Source organism: Electrona antarctica, assembly GCF_951216825.1.
Source record: "Electrona antarctica genome assembly, chromosome: 24".
Taxonomy (NCBI): Eukaryota; Metazoa; Chordata; class Actinopteri; order Myctophiformes; family Myctophidae; genus Electrona; species Electrona antarctica.
Genome location: NC_136803.1, coordinates 19,576,369 through 19,599,718, shown reverse-complemented (window position 1 = coordinate 19,599,718; position 23,350 = coordinate 19,576,369). Strand labels below are relative to the sequence as shown.

The 23,350-nt window shown below is 43.2% G+C and overlaps 1 protein-coding gene across 5 annotated transcripts; it reads right to left on the bottom strand.

The window, feature by feature from the left end:
- Positions 1 to 346: 346 nt before the first annotated feature.
- fbxo3 (F-box protein 3) lies at positions 347 to 23,143 on the bottom strand. Of its 5 annotated transcripts, none has more exons than XM_079495598.1 (12): positions 22,950 to 23,143; positions 21,851 to 21,940; positions 17,442 to 17,605; positions 16,714 to 16,828; positions 15,145 to 15,349; positions 13,762 to 13,807; positions 11,385 to 11,469; positions 9,741 to 9,863; positions 8,177 to 8,307; positions 6,326 to 6,433; positions 5,993 to 6,075; positions 347 to 4,417 (listed from the first exon to the last, which is right to left on the bottom strand). In XM_079495598.1, exons 1-12 carry the CDS (start codon positions 23,039 to 23,041, stop codon positions 4,268 to 4,270), a joined length of 1,392 nt encoding a protein of 463 aa, XP_079351724.1. In that variant the 5' UTR covers positions 23,042 to 23,143; the 3' UTR covers positions 347 to 4,267. The 5 variants fall into 5 exon arrangements, with proteins under 5 accessions (XP_079351724.1, XP_079351725.1, XP_079351727.1 ...); XM_079495599.1 differs by having other exon boundaries at positions 347 to 4,414; XM_079495601.1 differs by having other exon boundaries at positions 8,192 to 8,307.
- Between the last annotated feature and the right edge of the window lie 207 nt (positions 23,144 to 23,350).

The window sequence follows — 23,350 nt, the reverse complement described above, 5'->3', positions numbered from 1 at the left end:
AATGTTCAATGCCAAAAACACAATAAAATCGTTCAATCACATTGTGTGTGTGTATGTGTGGGACAATTAACATATTGTGCCAAAACGTTTTAATCTGTTTTTAGCAGCACAACCCTCCTGTGCCAGGACGTAATATTAGGTTTTATTATTTTTATTTATTTCTTTACTTTTATTTTTAGAATTCTTTCTCAAAACACTGAATGTGTTTTAAAGATCTGCAAGGGTCCATTTGGTTACCAACTCTCCATCACATAGCTGGGGACCACTTGGAACCCCCTCAGGGACCACTGGTGGTCCCCGGACCACCGGTTGAAAACCACTGCGGACAAAGGCACGGAGACAGAGGCCCAGTGAAGAGTTCTGGTTTATTTTTTTGCCCAAAACAAATCCAACCAATCACACAATCAGATATGAACACAAACACTCCGTGTATAAAGATCGACCAATCAGAACAAAGCGTGGAAAGAGGAAGTGATGTCCCGATTGGTTCATTTTAAAGACAGGAAACGGCAAGTGATCAGGCGGTTCATTAAAGAGGCCTTCTTAAAAATCTAACGAAAAAAACAAACAAAAAAAACAGGCCATCTCCAAAATGTAAATTATTCATTTATAAACATAGACTTAAACTGTCTGTCTGTCTTGTGAGCCAAATTCCAAAGCATTGCGTTATGCTTTAGCTATTGAAAAATAGCAAATCTACAAGCTCGTAGCGCGGCACTGTATATCTGCTATTTTTGAAATATCGTGAAAATGTGGCACAATAACATTTTTTATATTATTTCAGAGCGGACGTTTTTAACTCAAATCTTTGCTTCTGGGGGGGGGGGATCCCTGGAACAACATATTTTCAGATGGGGGTCGGCGGCCAAATACATATCATTTTGGGGTCCTTGACATGAAATATTGAGAAACATATGTATTTCATAAAACTGTCAGGATTTAAAACTTTTTTTTATTATTATTACGACGTCATATTTCGTCACCAATTTCACGGCAACACCACCATGCTGGAGTGACCGAGATTTGGGGTATTGGAATTTGTATAGAGATGACACTGTCTGTCTGTCTCTGTCCTCGGGTCTTAATGGGTTAATCAGGTCTGTATCAGTGAGTCAGATTGTACATGAAACCTTGTATCTCCACTTTATTCTATTGTTTGTTCGGTAAATCAGCGCCCTACTTCATCATACCCAGAGCCATAGAGTATAGACAGAGTTACGACATTGAGGGGGCAGAAAACAGCCCGCGGTCACCTGGTTCATGTACTCGTGCGAGCCCATAGACTCCAATGCATTCCGTAAACTTCCTGTTGTCCCCTTTTCAATAGAAGTCTATGTAGAACATGAAGTGAACAGAGTTGTCGTAACTGTCTTGATAATCCCAAATCTTATTGATAACGGGTACTCAATAAGCTTGTTACTGGATTTCTTCGGGTATCGGTTATCAAGCTCCATCCCTAGTCTTACTCTATGGCTCTGATCATATCCCGATGTCACACAAAAGCCGCAAAAATTGTGAGCTTGTCTTCTTAGATTTTTTTTTATATCCTGAAAAGTAATAGTTTTGGAGGTTTCCTCCCGACAGAGTTGATATAATATTTTGGGGGCGGTGCCTCCAGAATAAACCTCCTATTTTTTTCCCCACACAAAATAAACCAAACAAGCGGATGGCAAAGACTGTAAAACAAACATGTGTCGACGTATACGTCCTCTTGCAAACGCCACAAATGTGGCGAGTGGCTGTGCGGTCTTGTCTGTTTTCAAATCAAACCCACTTCTATTCCTGCATTTCTTTTCGGAAGCTTTTCGGAAACAATTGGCCATGAACATTTCTGAAAAATTAAATAAAACCAAAACCGGAAGGGACTGTGTGTGTGTGTGTGTGTGTGAAAATCATCACTCGTATTATTTATATTAAATTATATATGGGTGTGCATCATGTCGAGTTTGTAGATCTGCTATTTTTGGCGCAGGACAACGTGAGACGAGGGATTGGCAAGTAACTGAACTGGGAGGAACATGAACGATGATAAATAGTTGTTTGAAACAAAAATACAATAAAAATACAAATATATATACTGTATATCATTTCGTGGTCTGGTGACAACTAGCCTCTCGAGACAAATTGCCGACTCACACAATTTTCAAATATTTCTGGCGAACCACCGAAATGCGACAAAATGACAGCGGATATGAGGCCCCCCCAAAAAACATTTTTTTTCTTTTAAATCACGTAAATTAGTCCTACTGCGAAACAAATTAGTCAAAGCATACCGTATCGAGGTTCTTAGCATAACTGGAAATTCCAAAAAGTCTATTTTAATTAAACATTTTTTTTGACAAATCAAATGACGGCTTTGCGTTCGTTACCTTGAAGAGGCGGAGTCAAGGACTCTCTGAAGCGGCGGGTTTTGTTACGATAACAGTTCCCAAATCTGTTCTGGGTAGAGTTCTCAATTTCTGCCCCGAAATTATTTTAACGATCAATCAATCAATAATCTTCCCGCTTGTATCAATGGAACTAACGTAGTATACAAGCTCCCATTGATCAGTATCATGATTGGTTAAAAAAAATATATACTTTTTTTACATATTATGTTTTCGATATTAACATTATAATGTCGATAATATTTTAAGTGTTTTGCCAAACACAGGTTGGGAATCGTGTAAGAGTTGTGCTCGGAGACGACGCGCGTCGCACAACGTCAAAGCGACAAAATAAAAAGTGTTGCGGTCGGACATCCGCCGTCGCTGTGGCGTACCTCTGGAAAAAAAATATCGCAGTCGCTTCGTAAAATGCCACGCCGCTCCGATTGGTTGGGAAGACGAGGCTAAGTTCTGTTACCACGGGCTAGCTAGCTTGTTTGCGCATAAGACCACGTCCACTTCCATATTTACGTTTTGTGGCGAGGCTGCCATTATGGGATGTCGCTGCCAGTATGAACGCTCAAAAGTCAGAAGGTGCTTCATGAAAATGAACGGTAGCATGTGTAGCTTCTGGCTTCCATTGAGAATTAACGGTAGCGCGTAGCTTCTGGCTTCCATTGAGAATGAATGGTAGTGTGTAGCTTCTGGCTTCCATTGAGAATTGAATGGTAGCGTGTAGCTTCTGGCTTCCAATGATTCAGAATGAACGGTAGCGTGTAGCTTCTGGCTTCCATAGAGAATGAACGGTAGCGTGTAGCTTCTGGCCTCCATAGAGAATGAATGGTAGCGCATAGCTTCTGGCTTCCATAGAGAATGAACGGTAGCGTGTAGCTTCTGGCCTCCATAGAGAATGAATGGTAGCGCATAGCTTCTGGCTTCCATAGAGAATGAACGGTAGCGCGTAGCTTCTGGCCTCCATAGAGAATGAACGGTAGCGCGTAGCTTCTGGCTTCCAATGAGAATGAACGGTAGCGCGTAGCTTCTGGCCTCCATAGAGAATGAACGGTAGCGCGTAGCTTCTGGCCTCCATAGAGAATGAACGGTAGCGTGTAGCTTCTGGCTTCCATTGAGAATTAACGGTAGCGTGTAGCTTCTGGCTTCCATTGAGAATTAACGGTAACGTGTAGCTTCTGGCTTCCATTGAGAATTGAACGGTAGCGCGTAGCTTCTGGCTTCCATTGAGAATTGAACGGTAGCGTGTAGCTTCTGGCCTCCATAGAGAATGAACGGTAGCGCGTAGCTTCTGGCCGCCATAGAGAATGAACGGTAGCGCGTAGCTTCTGGCTTCCATTGAGAATGAACGGTAGCGTGTAGCTTCTGGCCTCCATAGAGAATGAACGGTAGCGTGTAGCTTCTGGCTTCCATTGAGAATGAACGGTAGCGTGTAGCTTCTGGCCTCCATAGAGAATGAACGGTAGCGTGTAGCTTCTGGCCTCCATAGAGAATGAACGGTAGCGCGTAGCTTCTGGCCTCCATAGAGAATGAACGGTAGCGCGTAGCTTCTGGCCTCCATAGAGAATGAACGGTAGCGTGTAGCTTCTGGCCTCCATAGAGAATGAACGGTAGCGCGTAGCTTCTGGCCTCCATAGAGAATGAACGGTAGCGTGTAGCTTCTGGCCTCCATAGAGAATGAACGGTAGCGCGTAGCTTCTGGCCTCCATAGAGAATGAACGGTAGCGCGTAGCTTCTGGCTTCCATTGAGAATGAACGGTAGCATGTAGCTGGCAGTGTGAATGCGGCATAAGAGTCCATCTGGCTGCAGAGACTTAAAGCTGACATCTAACCGACACACCACTTCCTGTCGCGCGGGCGGGGGGGGGGGGGCTCGTGAGGTCGTAGGGTCAAAGGTCAGGGTTGAACCCGGGGCAGCCCCCCCCGCCGCCCGGCATGGCGTCCATGTTGATCCCTCTCAGCTCTCCGCCCTCGTCTCCCGAGTCATCAGAGTCGTCGGCGGCGGCGTTAATCTGAGACACGTCATTGGCTGATCCCTGCTGTGGGAGGGGGCAAAAAAACGACATGAAATAATAAGGGTCAGTGAAAATGTCTGAAGAAAATGGACTAAAAGGCTATTTTTTGTCTAGAATCAGTTTTTATTTTTGTTTGCGACTACATTAGAACAGTGGTTCTCAGTGTGGGGGATTGTGCAAATCGGTGTTGATTTCCGTCGACTACCGTTTTCCACTGACGAAAACTAAATGAAAACTAAGCTATGATGACTAAAACTAAGACTAAATATATTGACAATTTTGTGACCTTGTAGATCGGCTTTTTCAGCAAGTGTAAAAACAATCATTACGACGGCATCAAAGCCCGCCAAAATACATTTTGTTCGACTAAATCAACTGTAGATTAAAATCTTATAATATTGCCTGGGCCATGGCTCAGTGGTCCAGGCACCTTGGCTGGTAATCCCGACTCCCGATCCCGACGGCCTTTACTGCATGTCTTCCCCCCATCTCTCTCCCCATTTCCTGTCAGCCTACTGTCTGTCCCCCCATAAAAAAATATAAAATAAAGGCGAAAGCCACAAAAAAAAACATAAAAATAAATAATAAAAATAAAAATAAATATAACTAGAAAAAGTGCCCTTCTGGGCACAGGTCTCCACCAGGAGGATAGGACTGTGTGAGATGTTTGGCAAAATGTTTAGTAGTAATATAAATGTTTGCCTTGTATGGCAATTGGATGATTTGAGGCATTTTGTTCCAATCAACCTGTTTTGCAAAAATCAACCTGTTGGTGGCGCTATAACAGGCCAATGTGAAAAGGGTGGGATATATTCCTCAGCCTAGTAAGAAAATGTGTGAAAGATTTCACGTAAATTGCATGCTGTGTTCATGATTTGAGGCTTTTGTTCAAAACGGGGCAATCTTGCAAACTGTGAAAGGCAATTATAGCCAATTAGGGTGGAATATGAAATATCGGACAGATCCGACTTGAGCACATGACCATAGAGATACTGTGTAACGATTTGTGAGATTTTTGGACAGAATCTGGAGGAGTAATATCCAAAAATGTGTTTTACAAAAGTCGGCCTCCTGGTGGCGCTATAAAAGGCAGATGCGGAAAATGCAGGTCAAAGGTTTGTCCTTGGCCTCTAGGGAGTGTGCATGCAACGTTTCACGCAGATCGGTGCAGTTTTAGGTAACAAATGTGAAAAGCTGCCTCATGGTGGCGCTATAACAGGCCGTTCTGGAAAATGCGGGGCAGAGGTTCATCGTTGGCATCTAGGGAGTGTGTGTGCAAAGTTTGGCATCGACCGGGTTAACGGTGCCGGAGTTTAGCTGGTAACGGACGGACGGAAGGACACACGGACGGACACACACACGGACGGAGTGCAAAACATACTCTCTCACCATGCCTTCGGCCTGGTGGAGACAATTAAAGAAATTAAAATCTTATAATATTTAGTCGACTAAAACTAGACTAAGACTAACACATTCCAGGTGACTAAAATGTCACTAAAACCAAATTAAGTTTCATTCCAGAGACCATGACTAGAAGTAATAATTATAATAATGAAAAACAACAATAATAATAATTCATTAGTAGTAAAGTGTTCTTACCGTTCTAACCAGCGATTCTCTAAATGGAGGACAGACCATGTGGAAACGTGGAATGGCCACGTGGAATACCTCCTCCTTATTGGCTGAAACAACACAAATAACAATAATACCTCCTCCTTATTGGCTGAAACAACACAAAGAATAATCACTAAAGCACATCTATCTCCCCTGTAGTTGCCCAATAGTCGACTACCAGTCGACTATAGACAAAATGTGGCTAATCATAGTGACTATACAAAACCTTAGTCGGGGACAGCCCTAATATTTACATAAATGTACCTAGTCTATAAGGAATGTATAATGCATATATTTACATATATTAACATAATTTACCTAGTCTATGGAAGGTATAATGTCCCTCCATATATTCTGACGTAGTGGAGAAAGTGGTGCAGCTGCTGTACTCATGAACCTTCCCTGGAGTCATGACTGGAAACTCACCTACACACGCACGCGCACACGCACACACACACACACACACAATGACAGAAACACACATTTGCATGCTTGTCCCACATCAGAGCCACAATCATCCAAACATGTAGAATTCTTTAGATGTTTTTCCAACACAAATCTTAGATTCTGGCACAGCATCCTTTCAGATTTCTCCTCATTAATCACCACATTGTCCACATTGCCAAAGACGAGATTCTCTTCATTTTTTGATTTCGTGGGTTTTACACTTGATGTCGCTGTTGGCTAACATATGAGTCACTGTTTTTTTTTTTTTTTATCCCACGATTTTGTAACCCATTTTTTCACCCAGTGTCAATTATCTAATGCAGGGGTTCTCAACCCGTGGGTTGCGACCCCCCCGAGGGGTCGCGCCATTCTTTTTGCAACTGAATGGCTGGAAAGTGGAAATGAAGAGTTTACATATAGTACACATAGTACATGCATACACCTTCCCTAATGATTATATCTGGTTTCAGTATTTATTTATGGTGTATTGTCTCTATTATTAAGGTTATTGTAGCAGTCAATTTATATTGGGGGTCGGGAGGGGGCGGGGCGGGGGTCCCGAGACATTGCCAAAGCATTTCCGGGGGTCCCCGGCCAAAAACGTTGAGAACCCCTGATCTAATGTAATCCTGGGCGATACACTTCCACTGCCAACCTGGGGAGGCAGCGGACGGACCTCATGCTTCCTTCTATACATGAGGAGCATGCTTCTTTTCACCTGACAGGGGGGAGTTTCCCCAGCCGGACGTAGCGCGTGGAAGGAACACGTTATTCCGACCAGTTCCTTTCCCCTCCATCAGGCGCCCCGGCTGGCCAGGGGGAGGCAGTATAGAGACCAGGATTAGAGTCACTGTTTAACCATCAGCCATTACATGGAAACAGGGACTTATGTGACGGCTCAAAAAAAGGCTGTTGTCTGCTCCCATTCTGGAGCGTTCTTTCACATGCTCTTCTGGACAGCCCCACTTCCTGCTCCACCATTATGGGATGTTCAATGAGGAATAACAATGGATTGACAGACACGGCCGTTTGACTCACTTGTTTTCGCGGACACCCAGTGAAAGGAACTGCAAGTATTAGTGATGGGAGATAAATCGGCAAACACATCGGAATCGGCCGATTCTAGTTTTGATTAATCGGCATCGGTTCGATCGATGGCTTATCTTTACAGATAAGTAACAGCTTGAACAGATCTACAAGCTCACAATATTAAATGTAAGATATTACAGTTAAATCTGACTCGCCTATTAAAGCCTGCAGTGCAGATATGGACATTCAGAATGGACACAATTAGTATACTTTTTTAACCCATTTTGACCTGAGATCAGATTCTAAAAATGTCTTCTGCATCCTGACAGTTTTCTGAAAAAGCTATGTTTCTGTCAGTGGTTCTCGTAGCGCGCCACTCGGTGGCGCGCTATGAGCTTGTAGATCTGCTATTTTTCAATAGCTAAAGCATAACATAATGCTAACACCAAAAGGGGTTCCCGCCCAAAATGGGTTAATACAGAATTAGATCATATCGACGTCATCGGTAATATCGGTTATCGGCCATAACAGCAATTAATTATATCGGATATCGATATCGGCCAAAATGTCTCATCGGCACATCCCTACTAATTATCAACGGTCGGGGGATCAATCGTAGTGGATAGAAATATCCTGTGAATACTTAAAAGGAAAATCACTGCAGCACTGGGTGAATTAAATGATTATATTTACTTGCGGTATACTCACCGACGACGCCCGGTCCTCGTACTTCCTCTACCTTTCCGTTGGCGTTGGTGATTCTCCAGTAGCGACTGTCCAGCTGACAGGCTGCCTCTGGCAACGCACTGCTGCTCATCTCTATTCTGTTAATTATTCATTAATATGTTAATTCGTTTAATTAATGCACTGCTGCTCATCTCTATTCTGTTAATTATTCATTAATATGTTAATTCGTTTAATTAATGCACTGCTGCTCATCTCTATTCTCTTAATTATTCATTAATATGTTAATTTGTTTAATTAATGCACTGCTGCTCATCTCTATTCTGTTAATTATTCATTAATATGTTAATTAGTTTAATTAATGCACTGCTGCTCATCTCTATTCTGTTAATTATTCATTAATATGTTAATTAGTTTAATTAATGCACTGCTGCTCATCTCTATTCTGTTAATTATTCATTAATATGTTAATTCGTTTAATTAATGCACTGCTGCTCATCTCTATTATGTTAATTAATTAATTTAATTAATGCACTGCTGCTCATCTCTATTATGTTAATTAATTAATTTAATTAATGCACTGCTGCTCATCTCTATTATGTTAATTCATTCATTTAATTAATGCACTGCTGCTCATCTCTATTCTGTTAATTCATTCATTTAATTAATGCACTGCTGCTCATCTCTATTCTGTTAATTATTCATTAATATGTTAATTCATTTAATTAATGCACTGCTGCTCATCTCTATTCTGTTAATTAATTCATTTAATTAATGCACTGCTGCTCATCTCTATTCTGTTAATTATTCATTAATATGTTAATTAATTTAATGAATGCACTGCTGCTCATCTCTATTCTGTTAATTATTCATTAATATGTTAATTAATTTAATTAATGCACTGCTGCTCATCTCTATTCTGTTAATTATTCATTAATATGTTAATTAATTTAATTAATGCACTGCTGCTCATCTCTATTCTGTTAATTATTCATTACTGGGTTAATTCATTTAATTAATGCTATATAGAGATGCTCCGATAATAGGCCACCGATCTGTGATTGGCCGTATCGGCCGATATTAACTCCAAGGTTCAGCTATATTGTCAGCAATACCAGTTACAGAGTAAAAGGCACGTGAAATTACTTGTGCGTTAAAAACCCATACAACAGCTACAGTCTAGTGTCAGGTAATCTACGTAAAAACTAAGTGCTTAAAACTGTAATCTAACTAAAACTACAGAAAGTGCAAGATCTCAGATCTCAAGATCTCTAATTTGCCTCAGACATATGGCCATATAGTCCGGACCTTGTATTTGCCGATCACTCCGACCGGTGATCAGCAATTTACCCTATCTGGAGAAACCGATCATGTTCACCATTTAAGTGGTATAAATGTCAATCAAATATATAGTATAATATTATTTTTCATCTTTGTGACAGGCCTAAACATTTTTCCCTTCCTCCCAGGCAGGCAGGCAGGCAGGCAGGCAGACAGACAGACAGACAGACAGACAGGCAGGCAGGCAGGCAGACAGACAGGCAGACAGGCAGACAGGCAGACAGACAGGTACCTGATGCGGTAGGTAAAGAAGAAGTGAGGAGGATGTACAGACGACAGCTCTGGGAGGAAGGAGGTGGAGACCGACACTGTGATGTCATCAGTCCTCTGAATGCAGCGCTTATCATGGACATACCTACACACGCGCACATACACACACGCACGCACACACATGCGCACACGCACACACATGCGCGCACACACACACACACACACACACACTGCTATTTACATCCATTCAAATCCAATGCTTCAACGCCAAAGACGATGGTCTTTTCAGTGGTTTATGGTAGATGGCGCTCTTCGCCAACGTATGAATGGTTCTAGGTTGCTAGGCGACCGATAAAACCAGATTGCGTTTTTTGGTCAAGACCAGCTTTGCTAATCACGGCCCATATTAACTACAGAACCCATGATCACAGTTACAAAAATGTATTTTCCGGGTGAACGAAAATACGATGGGCCGCCGTCCGCCCCTCCACACAGCATTTGTTTGTTGTTGTTGTTGTTGGGTCAACATGGTTTGTCACATATTTCGGTTACTAGATGTGTGTGTGCGCGGCGTGAATCTATTCTACGTCCGAACATAGACATGGTTTTTGATTGATTGATTGATTAACAGTTTGCAGAATTACAGTACATTTCAAGTACAACTCAATACAAAAACAGTGAGTGGACGACACCATAAAGCATTACACTTGTTTACAATAGGGCCCACCATCTTCAATTCATCAAAAGAAAATAACGCCCTGCCTGCCTCCGATTGGCCTACCGACACTGCCTGTCTTGCCCCCATGGTCTCACCAGACAGTCCTCTGAGAATGACAGCTTGGCATGTGCGACAGGCTGCAGCCTTGTAACTTTTATTTTTGATTTTGATTGAATAATTGATTGAACACGTACGTTGTACTATGATTTGATTTGGGTGTGTTCTAAATAAGTGTTAGTGTTGATTAATCTAATTATAGTAAACTAATACTATTATACTAAAAAATATAAAGAATTAAGGGAAAAGAGACCCTACAGTACAATACTGTTTCAAGTTTACACATACAATTAAATTACACAATAATCAACTCTTCTACAACAATAAAAGTTACTGTTGCGCGTGCCAAGCTGTCATTCTCTTGTATTTTATTGAACTTGTATTATTTCCCACCACGGAGTAACCTCGCTCGCGGCAGACTATCCAGCATGTATCCTCCTAGCGTGGTTAATAAACCAGACCGAATCAGCCGTTGGCAAAAAAAAAATTGCCTGCCAGCGGATTAGGGTCTGGCGAGGCTCAGTAGCACGCCTCTTTCCTACAACCGAGAACAGGTCGGGCCAATCGGGACACGGTATGCAATATGGGCGGGCTTTGGTACAGTGACGTTCAATGCTTGAGACCTTTGACTGACAGTAGCTCTGACCAATTGCGTCAAAGAGAAAATGTTTGAACCCGCCCCCCGGGAAATGAAATCCAAGTGGAGCCAGCCCAGACTAATATACCGCGACAGTGTTGTGTGATATTAGTCTGGCTTATTAGCCAGGCTAGTATCCTCCACCTCGGAGGAAAGTGTGGTGCGGCCGGCCGTGCCGGTAGGCCAATCAGAGGCAGGCGGGGCATTACCATAGAAAAGATTCACGCGTGTGTGCGTGTGTGTGCGTAAATTACCTGAAGATTTGGTCTCTGATGATTGGATATTCTCCCGTGACAACATTGTTGACGTACGTCGTGAACCACTCCGAGAAACTACAACCTACACACATAGACACAGAGAACATGAGGGTTTTACGGAAGATGTTTCTGAACAAATTGCTAGGCCGTGATTTTTCTGTTTTGTATGCATCTATGGAGTTGACATTACTCTAATACAGGGGTTCTCAACATTTTTGGCCGGGGACCCCCGAAAATGCTTTGGCAACGTCTCGGGACCCCCGCCCCGCCCCCTCCCGACCCCCAATATAAATTGACTGCTACAATAACCTTAATAATAGAGACAATACACCATAAATAAATACTGAAACCATAATCATTAGGGAAGGTGTATGCATGTACTATGTGTACTATATGTAAACTCTTCATTTCCACTTTACAGCCATTCAGTTGCAAAAAATAAATAAAAATAAAATGTTTTTTTTGTTTTTTTGTTTTATAATTTGGGGACCCCCCAAAATAATTTGGCGACCCCTCGAGGGGTCGCGACCCACGGGTTGAGAACCCCTGCTCTAATAGACCCCCAGGTGTTTTGTATGTGTCTATGGAGTTGACATTACTCTAATAGACCCCCAGGTGTTTTGTATGTGTCTATGGAGTTGACATTACTCTAATAGACCCCCAGGTGTTTTGTATGTGTCTATGGAGTTGACATTACTCTAATAGACCCCCAGGTGTTTTGTATGCATCTATGGAGTTGACATTACTCTAATAGACCCCCAGGTGTTTTGTATGTGTCTATGGAGTTGACATTACTCTAATAGACCCCCAGGTGTTTTGTATGTGTCTATGGAGTTGACATTACTCTAATAGACCCCCAGGTGTTTTGTATGTGTCTATGGAGTTGACATTACTCTAATAGACCCCCAGGTGTTTTGTATGTGTCTATGGAGTTGACATTACTCTAATAGACCCCCAGGTGTTTTGTATGCATCTATGGAGTTGACATTACTCTAATAGACCCCCAGGTGTTTTGTATGTGTCTATGGAGTTGACATTACTCTAATAGACCCCCAGGTGTTTTGTATGTGTCTATGGAGTTGACATTACTCTAATAGACCCCCAGGTGTTTTGTATGTGTCTATGGAGTTGACATTACTCTAATAGACCCCCAGGTGTTTTGTATGTGTCTATGGAGTTGACATTACTCTAATAGACCCCCAGGTGTTTCGTATGTGTCTATGGAGTTGACATTACTCTAATAGACCCCCAGGTGTTTTGTATGTGTCTATGGAGTTGACATTACTCTAATAGACCCCCAGGTGTTTTGTATGTGTCTATGGAGTTGACATTACTCTAATAGACCCCCAGGTGTTTTGTATGTGTCTATGGAGTTGACATTACTCTAATAGACCCCCAGGTGTTTTGTATGTGTCTATGGAGTTGACATTACTCTAATAGACCCCCAGGTGTTTTGTATGTGTCTATGGAGTTGACATTACTCTAATAGACCCCCAGGTGTTTTGTATGCATCTATGGAGTTGACATTACTCTAATAGACCCCCAGGTGTTTTGTATGTGTCTATGGAGTTGACATTACTCTAATAGACCCCCAGGTGTTTTGTATCCAGCTATGGAGTTGACATTACTCTAATAGACCCCCAGGTGTTTTGTATGCATCTATGGAGTTGACATTACTCTAATAGACCCCCAGGTGTTTTGTATGCGTCTATGGAGTTGACATTACTCTAATAGACCCCCAGGTGTTTTGTATGTGTCTATGGAGTTGACATTACTCTAATAGACCCCCAGGTGTTTTGTATGTGTCTATGGAGTTGACATTACTCTAATAGACCCCCAGGTGTTTTGTATGTGTCTATGGAGTTGACATTACTCTAATAGACCCCCAGGTGTTTTGTATGTGTCTATGGAGTTGACATTACTCTAATAGACCCCCAGGTGTTTTGTATGTGTCTATGGAGTTGACATTACTCTAATAGACCCCCAGGTGTTTTGTATGTGTCTATGGAGTTAACATTACTCAAATAGACCAGGTGTTTTGTATGTGTCTATGGAGTTAACATTACTCAAATAGACCAGGTGTTTTGTATGTGTCTATGGAGTTAACATTACTCAAATAGACCCCAGGTGTGGTTAGAATATTGAAATATGTCTTCCCTGTGTGTATATTTGATTTCTTCCTGAAAGCTGAAAGCCTTTGAGTCAAAAGGCCCAATCGGAATTACAGTTCTATGGGCCTAGTGACATCACAATATAACCCCCCCCCCTAACCATAATTGCATGGCTCCTATGGAATCCACATGACTGATTTAACCAGTCGGAGACATTTAACCCGTGCATGCGTGATCGGACACACGCATGCCAGTCAACTCACCAGTGATAAACATGTCAATGGCTGAAGGGTCCTGAGCCATCTGATCCTACACGCACGTGCACACACATGCACACACACACACACACACACACACGCATGCACACACACACACACACGCACACGCGCACACACACACACACACACACACACACACACACACACACACACACACACACACACACACTCACGTGCACACACACGCACACAGAAACACGCTAGGTTAGAACAGTGTTTGGTGTAAAACACTGAGGTAATCTCCATCATTTAGCTGGGGTCAATTTGCAATTTACAATTTTGGCGTTTAGCAGACACTCTTAATCCAGAGCGATTTACAGTAAGCAAGAACAACACATGATGGTACATCAAATACATAGAAATAGTCATCAAGAATCATAATTAAAGCTAGAACCTAACAGTGGGATATCAATATAATTAAATTATCAGTATGCACTAGAGCAGGGGTTCTCAACGTTTTTGGCCGGGGACCCCCGGAAATGCTTTGGCAATGTCTCGGGACCCCCGCCCCGCCCCCTCCCGACCCCCAATATAAATTGACTGCTACAATAACCTTAAACCATTTTGGGCGGGAACCCCTTTTGGTGTTTTAAGCATTGTTATAATTTAGCTATTTAAAAATAGCAGATCTACAAGCTCATAGCGCGCCACCGAGTGGCGCGCTACGAGCTTGTAGGTCTGCTATTTTTGAAAAATCGTGAAAATAAAATTTTAAAAAAAATCTTCTTTTTTTTTTTTTTGGAAAATAATTTGGGAACCCCCTAAAATAATTTGGCGACCCCCCGAGGGGTCGCGACCCACGGGTTGAGAACCCCTGCACTAGAGAGTGTTATGTCTAGTGATGCACCGAATATTCGGCTGCAGAAAATGTTCAGCGGAAAATGGCTAAAAATTCATTTTCAGCGAATAGGCAGAAAAGATATCACCGAATAGTGTATGCAATTAATGCATTCAAAAGAGCTGAATAAATGTTTTATGGACCCATAATAGTGATTATTATTTAAGTTAAGTTTTGCCATAACCATTTATTTTGCCATAAATCAGGTAGCTTTAAGGTACGGCCATGACAGCAATGGTAGGAAGAAAGATATATAATATTAATATTCGGTTTTCGGCCAACTGTTTCCTATATTCGGTTTCGAGCAAAGAATTTCCCTTTCGGTGCATCCCTATGTCTACATGAAATGCTATCTAAGTCACATAAGTTGAACCTTTACATATGCCTCTAAGGTCGTCGAGGCTAGGGTTCACCTGGAACCCCCCCCCCCCCCCCCCCCCACACACACACACACACACACACACACACACAAGGACCAAGGACCACCGGTGGTCCCCAGCCCGGGCCACTGGTCGAGAGAGCACACTGACCGGACAGTGGTAGAAGATGTCGGACACGGCCCGTCCCTCGGTGGATTCCAGCGCCATGTACTGGCTGAGGCCGGTGTGGAAGCAGAAGGTGAGAGGCAGACAGTGTCTCATGCCCTTCCTGGTCTGGAAGCCTCCCGCTGCCGTCTCCACGTCCAGAAGGTCCTCTGACCGGTAGTGGTTGGACAGAGCCATGCTGCCCATCAACCTGCACGCACGCACGCACACACACACACAATTTACAATTTAGGCATTTAGCAGACGCTCTTAACCCATTTACCAGCTCAGTGGCCTTGTGGTTAGACTGTCCGCCCTGAGACTGGGAGGTTGGGTGTTCGATCCCCGGGCGGGTCATACCAAAGACTTTAAAAATGGGACCCAGCCCATTGGCGCTCAGCATCAAGGGTTGGATTGGGGGTAAGTCCCTGTGACATACTAGCGTCATGTCCAGGGGGTGTACTTCCAATCCAATCCAATCCAATCCACTTTATTTATATAGCACGTTTCAAAACTCAGCGTTTACAAAGTGCTGTACAGGAGAAAATCAAATCAAATACACTATACTTGTGCATCAAAGCTGCCTCACGCTACAGAAACAGGAGATAGGCTCCTGCCCTATGGGCCTCATGGCTCGACCGGGCCTCATGACATCATGGCTCGGCCGGGCCTCATGACATCATGGCTCGGCCGGGCCTCATGACATCATGGCTCGGCCGGGCCTCATGACATCATGGCTCGGCCGGGCCTCATGACATCATGGCTCGACCGGGCCTCATGACATCATGGCTCGGCCGGGCCTCATGACATCATGGCTCGACCGGGCCTCATGACATCATGGCTCGGCAAGGCTTGCTTACTTACTTACTTACTTAACCCATTTAGACCCATTTAGAAATGTCTTCTAAATCATGACAGTTTTCAGAATAACCAATGTTTCTATATCAGTGGTTCCCAAACTATTTCATGTCAAGGACCTCCAGAATTATATGTAATCGACCCCCGGACCCCAATCTCAAAATATGTTGTTCCAGGGACCCCCCAGACGCAAAGATTTGAGTTAAAAGTGTTCACTGGGAAAGAAAACTGTATATATTGAAAGATCTGCACACATTTTCACGACTTTTCAAAAATAGCAGATCTGCCGTACAAGCAAGCGTGCCACTCGGTTAGGGTCCATTTGGTTTCATTTGTACACTCTCTGAGTTAAATTAAGATTGATTGTACAATATACATTGGGGTCCCAGAGATAGAAATGGGGGACCGTAGCCTTCAGGTAAAACAGGGGGTCTTTGAAATGAAAATGTTTGAGGATCACTGCTAGAGCCTTGAAAATCTTCTCTTATGGGGGTCCTTGGCATATATTTTCAAATGGGGTCCACAGGATTGTTAGTGTCAACTTGGGGGTCCATGACAAGAAAAAGTTTGGGAACCACTGGGCTAAATGACATTCTGTACATTAAACTAATAAGGTAAACAATGAACAGACAGACAGACAGAGACAGACAGACAGGTAGTTCAGACAGACAGACAGGTAGTTCAGACAGACAGACAGACCGACAGACGGGTACGAACCCAGGAACAACCAGTTTCTGTCCGTTGTGTATGCGATAGGAACATCGGTAGTCATTGGGCAGCTTGCAGCCAATCTGCTCCTCGATGGCGTCTAGCTCCTCCTCTATGGCACCCTCTGTAACAAACAACCAATCACAACACACACACAGCTGCATTATGACAGACATAGGGCCCTATTTTCGTCACTGCCTTACCCATTATGCCTAAACGTCTTTTTCTTTTTACTAATTTGAGTAAAACGTTTTTTTTTTTTAATAGTTCACATAGCCGATCTACAAGCTCACAACGTGTCGATGTAGATCGGCTAGTTGAAATGTAAAATGTTTTTCAAAATAGTAAAAAAGGTAAAGAAGTTTAGGCATAAGGGACATAAGGCATAAGGGACATAAGGCATAAGGCAGTGATGAAAATAGAGTCAAGAGACTCCCAGCGTTGTGTCGGTCATGAACAAACAGGGTCAAACGAACCAGTTATTTTTGCGTGAATGAAATTAACTAGTGAATGTGTCGAAGTTAGAAAATAGCAGATAGCGAAAATAGCAGATCTACAAGCTCACAACGCGTCGCGTTGCAACGCGTTGAGAGCTTGTAGATCAGCTATTTTCGGGGCGCAACCCATTTGCGTTGAACAAATTTGTTCAACGCAATATTATATTTTTAAGTAGTATTCAAGTTCAGGAGCAAGACATGTGAACACAGACAGACAGACAGACAGACAGACAGACAGACCTTTCAGTGAAGCCAGCATCCTGGGACAGGTGTGTTGCAGGAAGCTCTTGAGCTGCTCCCAGGCGGTCTTCAGGGTGGCGTAGTGGTGGATGTAGCGACCCAGATCCACATAGTACTGCTTAAATAACGCCTTCCACGACACACCGCTCGCCGCTCTGTCGCTCCTGAAACACACGTGCACGGACGCACACACACACACACCAGATTCTACTTAATGTCTTCTAAATCATGAGTTTTCTGGAAAAAAAACCCTGTTTTTATGTCAGCGATGCACAAACAATTTCATGTCAACGAGCCCTCAGAATGATCTGTATTTGGTCCCCGACGACCCATCTGAAAATATGTTGTTGTTCCAGGGACACCCCCCCCCCCTTTTCTTGCTCCATTCAACGGGTTCCTAAGGCCAAATCAAATGGGTTCAGATGTGAGCCAAGTCTCCTGAGGAGGCACGTCTGAAGCCTGTGCTGGACGGGGTATCTGGACATAAAAACAAATCCTGTCAAAACAGTGTTTTGTTGTGATGGGGGGGGGGGGGGGGGTGGTTATGCCTATTGCTCCTTTTCATGGAGCATAGGCCGTTGACTAGAGTTCGCCCTCTGGGTTCGCCCTCGTTCCTCTATCCTGGGCCTTCTTTTACAGCTGTTTCCATGTCAGTCCACACTGCTTGATGTCAGTCTCAAGGCGCCAGGTGTTCTTCGACCTCCCTCTCTTTCTTGTGCCTTGGGCTTCCGAATTCTGTGGCCGATCCATCCCCACCTTCTTCTCTTAATCTCCTCTTCCACTGGCGGTAGACTTGCTCTCTGCCAGAGGTCATTATTGCCGATGGTGTCTGGCCAGCGGATGCTCAGAATTCTCCTCAGGCAGCTGTTGATGAAAGTTTGCACCTTCATCGTTGTGGTCTTTGTTGTCCTCCACGTCTCTGATCCGTACAATAGTACTGGCTTGACGTTTGAGCTGAAGAGTCTGAGCTTTGTCCGCTGGCTGATTTGTTGTGATGACGTGATCAAAATGCGGCTACAAGCACGGGCCACGGCGCACATGCCTTGGCTGGCAAAACACGTATCAACATATCAACCATGTTGTAGGTTCTATGTATACGCGGCTGGCTCTCCGTCAACATGTCACAGTCTGCTGAAACGTTGTAACAATATCTCTGATATTTGGAAATATTTCCATGCCGCAGAAGTCAGTCTGGAATGAATGTATGCAATGGATACATTCAAAAGTACTGAATAAATGTTTTATGGAACCAGTTTTGCCATAATCAGGTAGCTTTCCAACAAAAACTGTTTAAACAAAGAGGAGGAAAATATATATATATAATATTAATCCTATTCGGCTATTCGGTAATCGGCCAACTGTTTCCTAAATTTGGTATTTGGTTTCGGCCAAGAATTTCCCTTTGGGTGCATCCCTATCTTTTAGTTCCCACCTGATGTTGTGTGGGAGTTCTGATTGGTCAAGACGATACTGAGTAACTGCTAGCTTACATAACGTCTTAAGACTAGGGCTCAAGTCTAAGACCAACAGGTCATCATTAAATAGAATTAAACGATCACCCACCATGCAACAGCACATCGTCCTTATGGAACTCGGCACTTTCCCCTTGAGTCCAACCTTCTTCCAGGAGGTCTCTGGATTGAATTTCCACAGATAACTGGTCATATCCTTACATATACATAGCTTTTCACTTTTAAATATGTACAGCTCTCCGTTGTAGGCAAAGGGGGAATGGCCGAAGAAATATTCAGAAATAGGTGCAGGGGGGTCCGCCCAGTTGTTGGTCTCTGTGTCAAACACTCTGACGTGGTTGAAGTAGACCGGGGGGACACTCGAGCGCGCAGAACGCAATACAAAGATCTTTGTCCCGATCATTGTGGCAGATTCACTGGAATATAATGAATATAATGAAATATAATGTGGAGTTACACAGGTCTTAATTAAAGTCCAGCCCATTGTGGTGGTGTCCAACTTGTACATGACCTGCTGATAATCAGTGGGTTGATGGAGGATCCTGCGGGTGTATAGTCCATAGATAAACATGACCTTCCCCAAGACACATGCCGAGTGGTTCCTCATCTCTGGAATAGTCCCTGACACCTTGGGTTTGAACCATCTGTGGGTGTCCACATCGAATGCATAAAGCACGTTGTGGTAAGTGAAAAGTTTAATCTGGCCCCTTGTATCGTAGGTGTTGCCTCCCCAGATGTAGATGGTATCTTCTATCAGTACAGCTGTGTAGCCAGCCCGCTCGGTGGGAACATCAAGGCGACGTTCATCTCCTTCAGTTGTTACTGGAGGTAACTTCGTCCAGCGCAAAGACACAGTGTTGAAGACATTAACACCAATCTGATCCCAGTTGCCATCACAGGATCCTCCAAAGCAGTACACCTCGTTCCCCACTGCTACTGCAGCTGGCCTGTTCCTCTCTGTTCCTCCACTCAGATGCAGCGTCCAGCAGAACATTTCTCACGTAGTCGTTTAACTTCCTCCGTATGAACAGAGTCCTAATGTGTGACCTATCGTTTATTATTGGTTCAGTGGCACAAATGTCCCACGGAGTCTGACCAATCCACAAAGACGATGAGTTGGGTTTGGTCAATCAAGAAAGCCGGTGACTGTTGATCTCCTAATAGTGCATTAACCGTTTCCGTCCATAGGATGTCGCCACACATCCTAGGGGTCCCAATCGACGCGTACATCCGACGTCCTCACACGTCCTAGCGCATCCTCAATGACACGGGGCGAGATAAGAATATTCTGAATTTGAATTTTTTCCTTTTTTTGAGTGGTGTAAACCACTCCTACGACTGGCTTTGTTAGTATACGTGTCTGTCTGTCTGTGCTCAAAAAATGAGCATGGTTGCTACGGTCACCCAGTTCACCCGGGTGTGATTTCATTACCTCAGACATTACGTCAGACCACAGCTGATCAGGCTATATAAGACCTTACACCACTCAGTTCACACGGGTGTGATTTTTTATTTGTCAGTTCGCCTTTCGGCTACCGTATGCTACACTCTAGGCAATTGTTAGCTTACCATTGACTTAGCTGTTAGCGCGGCGGAAAGAATGACTTGTCTCTCCTAATCCAGGGCGCTCTCCGTGGTGTTGAACGGATCGATATACCGGCACTTCATTTCTGCTCCTCATCCGTCTCTCCCGCAAAATATGAACGCTTTTCATATATCGTATAAATTAAAACGATCGCAATGTAAGCTAGCTATGTAAAGTAAACTTTTTTTAGTGGATTGTTTCCTGGTCGTGGGTTTCTGAGTAAAATCGGCCATGTCTTTCCGGCACCCCAGAGCTCCTATTTTGAAGGACTTCCGGCACTGATTGTGTTAATAGAATAATAGAATATTCGACTATCAAACTGCTATTCGACACTGTAAATCAAATTTGAGAACTCGCTAATATTTTTTTTTATATTTTTTATTACAGCAGTAGCTGTAAGCTCTGTTGTTGGTAGTTCTCCAACTTAAGTACTAATCCATTCCTGGTTGATTGTATTCATATCATAAGCCTACTGTACGTGGGTTTTTCCGTCACCGTCACTCAATGTAGGTGCGGTGGGCGGTGGCTTGGTTCAGGAAATATTTTCTTGGGAAAAAGCATGTGTCATACGCTCAATGGGGACAACTACAGTGTGTAAATACTTTACTTACGATTGGTGAGTTTATTACTGTAGTTTGTTCAACAAGTTAGATTGGTGAGTGGCGACGTGCCGTCATGTTCTCCTGTACAGTAGCAGGACTCCCTCCTGCCTATTATTATATCCACAGTTTGGTGACACTACAGTAGCTCTTGCCGTGATGGCATGTTTATTATTCATCTTTCTGTATGCTTATTCAACAAGGGTGCAAGCGTGAGGACTTATTAAAAACAGCTGTCACGATCATAGTTATAATGGTCACGATGGAGTGAAGTTGATTCATAGCCTGCTACTGATAGCAGCATGTAATCATAACCTATCTCCTTCCATCTCTTCTACTCTATACACCATACTGCCCATGCCGTATGCCAACAGAAACAATCTTTTCAGTATTACCCATATTGCTTCCAGATCATAGGACTCCCTACACCCACACTTTCTGACATGAACAATAGCGCCATCACACGGCTAGCACTTTCAATATCAAATGACACTGATCATCCTCTGTATCACTTTTTTAACCTCATGCCATCTGGACAAAGATACAGAACCTTGCCATGACAAAATTCAGCTGAATATAGGAGGGGCTAGTGCCCCTCAAAAAACGGTGAAAAGACCAAAATACAAAAACCTACAACAAACCTTTTCCAGAAGTGGGATTTTTTTTTTAAATATGTCCGACTGGGAACCCTCAACCCTGTATTTACAATGGTAGTGTGCTTGCTTGCGCGCGCATGCGTGTGTGTGCACTCACTCTGACAGCAGCCAGTGCCTGACACACAGGTTCTTCCACAGTGCGTTCTGTCCAGATAGTTCATTAAACCTCCTGCTGACATAACTGCAACTACACACACACACACACACACACACACACACACACACACACACACACACACACACACACACACACACACACACACACACACACACACACACACAAAATGACATTATGATTATTAGGAATATGTTGTATTCAAATATTATTTACAATAATATGATTTAAAAGGGCAGAAGTAAGTTGCATACATACATACATTTCAGCAATTTGAAAATAGCCAATTTAAAAGCTGACAATATTGTACTTTCTACATTTGGTACTTTCTACATTTGATACTTTAAGTACATTGTTTTTTTTACATTACATTGCAGTATTGGTACTTTTAACAACACAGCGTAGGCTATAGTGTAATATTACATATGCAGTTCTTATGTCATAACGTTTGGTTATGCAAATATTTTATTGGCATTTAGCATTAGCAGATCTACAAGCTCACACCGGCGGGGCGCAATATGCGACCTGTTGTGAGCTTGTAGATCACAAAAAAGTGTGTTGAACAAACGCTCTTTGATTTAATAAATAAAAACTTCACACATGCTATTGTGTTAGCTTAGTGTTTGGTTTGTTATGGAAGCATTTTTTTTAAACGTCATAATTAAAATAATAATAATAATAATAATAATAATTCTTATTATTATTATAATAATAATAATAATAATAATAATAATAATACAAATAATAATGTTTGTCTTGGTTGACAGTTTGGTGTCGAGACGTAAACAGGAGCAAGTTCACTCTGTAAGTTCGCATTTCCGGTGTGGAGCAGCGAGCGGATACGGAAACGCGTTTCCCCATGCATGTGTGCGTGGAAACGGACCGGATGCGGATACAACCGAAGGGGCTGGGCTCTAGACCGGATGTGCGCGTCGGACAGCTAAACAAGACAGATGGGATAGATGTATGGATGCCGCGGAACGAACGAACCGCGAACGAAAACGCGAGGCTTAGTTCATACAATAAAATAACGTCGTGTTAATTGTCGTCGCTGTCGGTGTAACGAAGTGTTCTGGATAACCTGAGCAGGTCGTCGAAGTCCAGGAAGGAGAAGACGAGCAGCAGAGGGTCTGAAGGCAGAGTGTGGAGCTGCAGCTCCGAGGCCGCCGCCATGTTGGTTCAACGAAACACAACACAACACTGGACCGACTGGTTGCCAGGTTGAGAGGAAAACAAGCGGCACACTGGGTTGCCAAGTTGAGGGAGAAACAAAGCGCTGGTCAGGTATGATTGACATTTTGAATTTGTTTTTATTTCACAGTTTGTAGAATGGCTACGTTTCAGATGAAAGTACAGGTCAATATAAAAACTGTTACTTCAAACAAAGACTTGTTTACATAAGGGTATTTCTCGAGACAGACTGGTGACTATAACGTCAAGAGGGCGGCGGTGCTGTTTTTCCTTTTTCTTTTGACGTCGGGT